The sequence below is a fragment of the Montipora capricornis genome, chromosome 3, assembly GCF_036669925.1.
Source record: "Montipora capricornis isolate CH-2021 chromosome 3, ASM3666992v2, whole genome shotgun sequence".
In the NCBI taxonomy this organism is placed as follows: domain Eukaryota; kingdom Metazoa; phylum Cnidaria; class Anthozoa; order Scleractinia; family Acroporidae; genus Montipora; species Montipora capricornis.
In genome coordinates this window covers 22,402,963-22,407,962 of record NC_090885.1, presented here as the reverse complement: position 1 = coordinate 22,407,962, position 5,000 = coordinate 22,402,963, and the positions used below count along the sequence as shown (strand labels likewise).

The window sequence follows — 5,000 nt, the reverse complement described above, 5'->3', positions numbered from 1 at the left end:
CAGCGAAGGGCCAACTGCGTCCAAAAGCGATCGCACGGGCCGAAATCCCGGGATGACTCGTTTGGTACGACGCTCCAGCGCCGGTGTCTGGAGGTACTGCGTTTTTCTCTCTTGTCCAAACATTCCGTCAGCGCATGCGTAAATGTTCTGGCACTCCGATACCTAGCCTAGCAAAAAAATTAATATGCTGGTTTTTACCAGCAATTGACATTTCAGTTGATTGTACAGGCATAAACGTAACGCAAAAACCGAGCGTGTGTCTGGTCTTCTCGAGACAGAGGTGAGAGATGGTTTCGTGCAGACTGGGACGCCTAAAAGGCTCTGTTGTAAACATGGCGTCTGACGAGTGAAGTTGTCTCTCTGGCCTTTCTGTGGACGAATTCCAGGGCCTACCGATACAATTTGGGCAAGTTTGGAAAGATAAAAACTTCAATCAATGCGGTATTTTGCTGGTAGGACTGGGTGGCCCGACACTTATTCAAAAAAAAAAAAAATGTATGAAATGAGAATCGGGAGTCTTCCCTTGTCATGGAATGGCAGAATTACCCAGAATTCGTTTTGGGCATGAGCGAGGTAACTTAAGACGCACGAGACTGGCCGTCATCGCATGGCTGGAGCGCGGCCAGAGGAAAATATTTCTAGCCAGATGCTCAGGATTAGGCCTGGTGTGTTCTGTTAACTTAGAGTCTAGATTTCTGAACAAGTTTTTATCATAGAAAATTCGCGAGAAAGTCAGTTGTGCTTTCAATTCGCTGTAATCTTCGTGTCAAAGAAACGGTATAATGTAAATACGAGAATAACGAGATTTATATTTGCAGATCACGTGTCCTCTTACTACTAAAGTCAAACTCTACATCTGTATGCACTAAGCGCATTCAGAATTTGCTCATATTTCTTTACAAAAGTATGTTTTTGTTTTTTGGAAAAAAAAGGGTTTTTCTGCTTATCTGAAAAATACGTTTTCTCTCCCGTCCTCTTCTTATGCATGATCTTCACGGAAATTACATTCTGTCTTTCAATAAACCTAGAACAACCAGTTATGGTCTTATTTCTTTTTTCTTACGCATCAGCTAAGTTGCGGAATGCGCTAGCTGATGTTTTCCGTACCTATGAGTTTACTGGTTTTAAAAGAGAATCCAGGACCGCATTTTTTACAGCGGCTTTTCTTTTTAATGAATATATCTTTGAACATTATGTATTTAGTATGTATCTGTATAGCTGCAAATGTAATGTCTCGAAGACATGAGCTCCTGTAGTTATGCGGAAGTTGGAAATGAAATAGAGTTTACGCATGCGTGCATGTATGTATGTTACCTTGAGTAGGGCGCATGCGTACACGTCGTAATCTGCGACCATCAGTGCTTACCACATGTCAGATAAAATGACTTTTCCCTTGTGTATTTAAGCCGTCGAATGCTTACCTTAAATTGACAAGGGCGGTTTGGAGCTGTGAGTAGGCGTGGGATTTGTCTCATATGGTTTAGGGGCCGACATATCCCTCCCTCAATGCCGTACCGGGAGGCAAGGTCGGTAGCAGAAAGCAGCGAAGGGCCAACTGCGTCCAAAAGCGATCGCACGGGCCGAAATCCCGGGATGACTCGTTTGGTACGACGCTCCAGCGCCGGTGTCTGGAGGTACTGCGTTTTTCTCTCTTGTCCAAACATTCCGTCCGCGCATGCGTAAATGTTCTAGTTCTCCGATACCTAGCCTAGCCTAGCAAAAAAATTAACATGCTGGTTTTTACCAGCAATCGACATTTCAATTGATTCTACAGGTATAAACTTAACGTAAGAACCGTGCGTGTCTGGTCTTCTTAGTGGAGACAGAGGTGAGAGATAGTTTCATGCAGACTGGGACGCCTAAAATGCTCTGTTGTAAACAAGGCGGTTCACGAGTGAAGTTGTCTCTCTGGCCTTTCTGTGGACGAATTCCAGGACCTACCGATACAATTTGGGCAAGTTCTGAAAGATAAAACTTCAATCAATGTGGTATTTTGCTGGTAGGACTGGGTGGCCCGACACTTATTAAAAAAAGAATCGGGAGTCTTCCCTTGTCATGGAATGGCAGAATTACCCAGAATTCGTTTTGGGCATGAGCGAGGCAACTTAAGAAGCACGAGACTGGCCCTCATCGAATGGCTGGAGCGCGGCCAGAGGGAAATATTTCTAGCCAGATACTCAGGATTAGGGCTGGTGTGTTCTGTTAACTTAGAGTCTACATTTCTGAACAAGTTTTTATTATAGAAAATTCGCGAGAAAGTCAGTTGTGCTTTCAGTTCGCTGTAATCTTCGTGTCAAAGAAACGGTATAATGTAAATAAGAAAATAACGAGATTTATATTTGCAGATCACCTGTCCTCTTACTACTAAAGTCAAACTCTACATCTGTATACACTAAGCGCATTCAGAATTTCCTCATTTTTCTTTACAAAACTATGTTTCTGTTTTTTTGGAAAAAAAAGGGTTTTTCTGCTTATCTGAAAAATACGTTTTCTCTCCCGTCCTCTTCTTATGCATGATCTTCACGGAAATTACAGTGCTCAAGTGTATTAAGGCTTGACCAATCTAATTATTATGCATATTTTTATTTGAAGTAAAGCGTTTGTCCAATGTCTATGAAACTTAGCAGAAAGTTTTTTATCGGTGCTGTTATTGATTCGCCAAAATATTTTGCATCGCATTTTGGTCACGTGACCCTAAAACAACTTATAACGTTTATATCCTTTATTCAAAAATGGGGAACATTTATACTTCAAAATTTTGAAAACGTTTGGCATTAACACGTTTAGTACAACTGTGCGTATCGAATGCCGCCTTTTAATGTGGTACTCCGTATTTACCTTTTAAGATATTTGGATGTTTATCATGTCACGTGACCTATTTTCCTCAATTGTTCATTGCTCTTAACATGTGGACATGATTAAAAGGCGGCATGACAAAGCCCTTAGAAGGGGTCATCGAATAATCAAGAAACAAGATTGATATAATGTAGCTGAATGTTCCCCATTTTTGAGTAAAAAATATAACTGTTAGAAGTTGATTTCGGGTCACGTGACAAGAATGTGGTACGGGATATTTTGGAAAAGTTATAACAATACCGATAACTAACTGCCTGCCAAGTTTCATAGGTCCGGGACAAATGCCTTCCCTTCAAATAAAAATATGCATAATAATTAGGCTGGTCAAGCCTTAATACACTTGAGCGTTCTGTCCCTCAATAAACCTAGAACAACCAGTTATGGTCTTAGTTCTTTTTTCTTACGTATCAGCTAAGTTGCGGAATGGGCTACCTGATGTTGATGTTGATGTGTACCTTAATTTTACTGGTTTTAAAAGAGAATCCAGGGCCGCATTTTTTACAGCGGCTTTTCTTTTTAATGAATATATCCTAAATTTTTATGTATTTAGTTATGTATTTCTATATTCTATGTATTTTAGTTGTAAATGTAATGTTTGGCATATATTAGGTCTTGTAGTTATTCTGAAGTTCGAGATGAAGTAAACTTGTTGCATGTTTTTATGTTACTTTTAGAAGGGCGTGTGCGTACACTTTGTAATCTGCAACTCTAGTGCCTACTATATGACAGATAAAATGACTTTTGCCTTGAATATTTAATCTGTCGAAATGTTACGGTAAATTGTAATGACAAAGGCGGTCTGGAGCTGTGAGTAGGAGTGGGATGTGTCTTATATGGTTTAGGGGCCGACATATATCTCCCCAGGAGCCATAATCGGGGATGGCTCCTGATCTCCCTCAATGCCGTACCGGGAAGAAGGAACAGAAAGAAGCGAAGGGCCAACTGCGCCTCCAAAAGCGATATCGCTGGCTGAAGTCCCGGGATGACTCGTTTGGTACGACACTACAGCTAAGTAATTGTAATTGTAGGTAGTTGATGTATTTTCTCATTTAGTGGTTATCTATTGCACAAAATTATCTAAACACAGTAAAACCTTCAGGGTTAGGATTAGGGTTGGTGCTTATTAATACAGGGATATTTTTGTGCGGCTCAAAACTATGGGGAGAAAGCAGAACTCAGCAAGTGCTCCTATTGTAACATCCAAAAAGAAAAATTGGGGGGTAACCACGCATTTTTCAGAGATAATTAAGCTTTAATTTGGAAAAGAACGCCATACATTGCTTTGTATTTGAAAGGTTTTTACAACTATTGTTGATCAATTATCTTCGAAAAATGCGTGGTTACACTTGTTAATAACTTGGACAGATACCGTAATCTCTTTCTCGCAGCTGTAGATGATTGTGTTCCTAAAACAAACGTTAGGTCGGTCAATAGTGCTCCATGGATTGACGCTGAAATTCTGAAAGCTGTGAGAAAGAAGGAGAGACTCAGAAAGAAAGCTAAAAAGTCCTCCTCTGTTTATCACTGGGCAACTTTCCGAAGGCGTTGGGCGGAACTCAAGTCCCTCGTGAAATGGAAACGTAAACAGTATTTTAAAGGACTGTCATCTACTTTGACAGAGAATCCCAAGCGATTTTGGGTTTATTATCAATCCAAATATAAGAAAAAAAGTCTTCCATCTTCTGTCCGATATAATGGAGCCAATGTGTCTGACGCTCAGGATAAAGCCGAGCTATTTAACAACTATTTTAATTCAGTTTTTAAGAGTGATGACTGTACCCCTTTGCATGAAGACTGCTTTCTCGGTGACTTTGGTGTTGGTGCAGATGTTTTGAATAACGTCGAACTTTCCCCGGCTATTGTTTTGAAATTCTTGGAGCAGTTAAACATCTGTAAATCCTGCGGACCAGATAATGTAACATCACGGCTGTTGAAAGAGTGTGCAAATTCGATTGTATCTCCTCTTTGCACCTTGTTCAACAAACAACTCCGTAGTGGTTGTTTTCTAAAGATGAGGAAGGTGGCTAATCTGGTTCCAGTTTTTAAGTCAGGTAACAAGGAAATGGTTGAAAACTATAGAGGGATATCATTACTGTTTATTATCTCCAAAGTCCTTGAAAAGTGCGTTTTTTTATGTGTTTTTC

General features: G+C 40.3%; 1 protein-coding gene across 1 annotated transcript in view; it reads right to left on the bottom strand.

Moving 5' to 3' along the window:
* The window catches only part of LOC138039954 (uncharacterized), a 5,881-nt gene extending 4,525 nt beyond the window's left edge, over positions 1 to 1,356 (bottom strand). Inside the window, exon 1 of the mRNA XM_068885774.1 lies at positions 1,315 to 1,356. Coding sequence (XP_068741875.1) covers positions 1,315 to 1,356 — 42 coding nt within the window. The remainder of the gene's footprint in view (positions 1 to 1,314) is intronic.
* Positions 1,357 to 5,000: the final 3,644 nt, after the last annotated feature.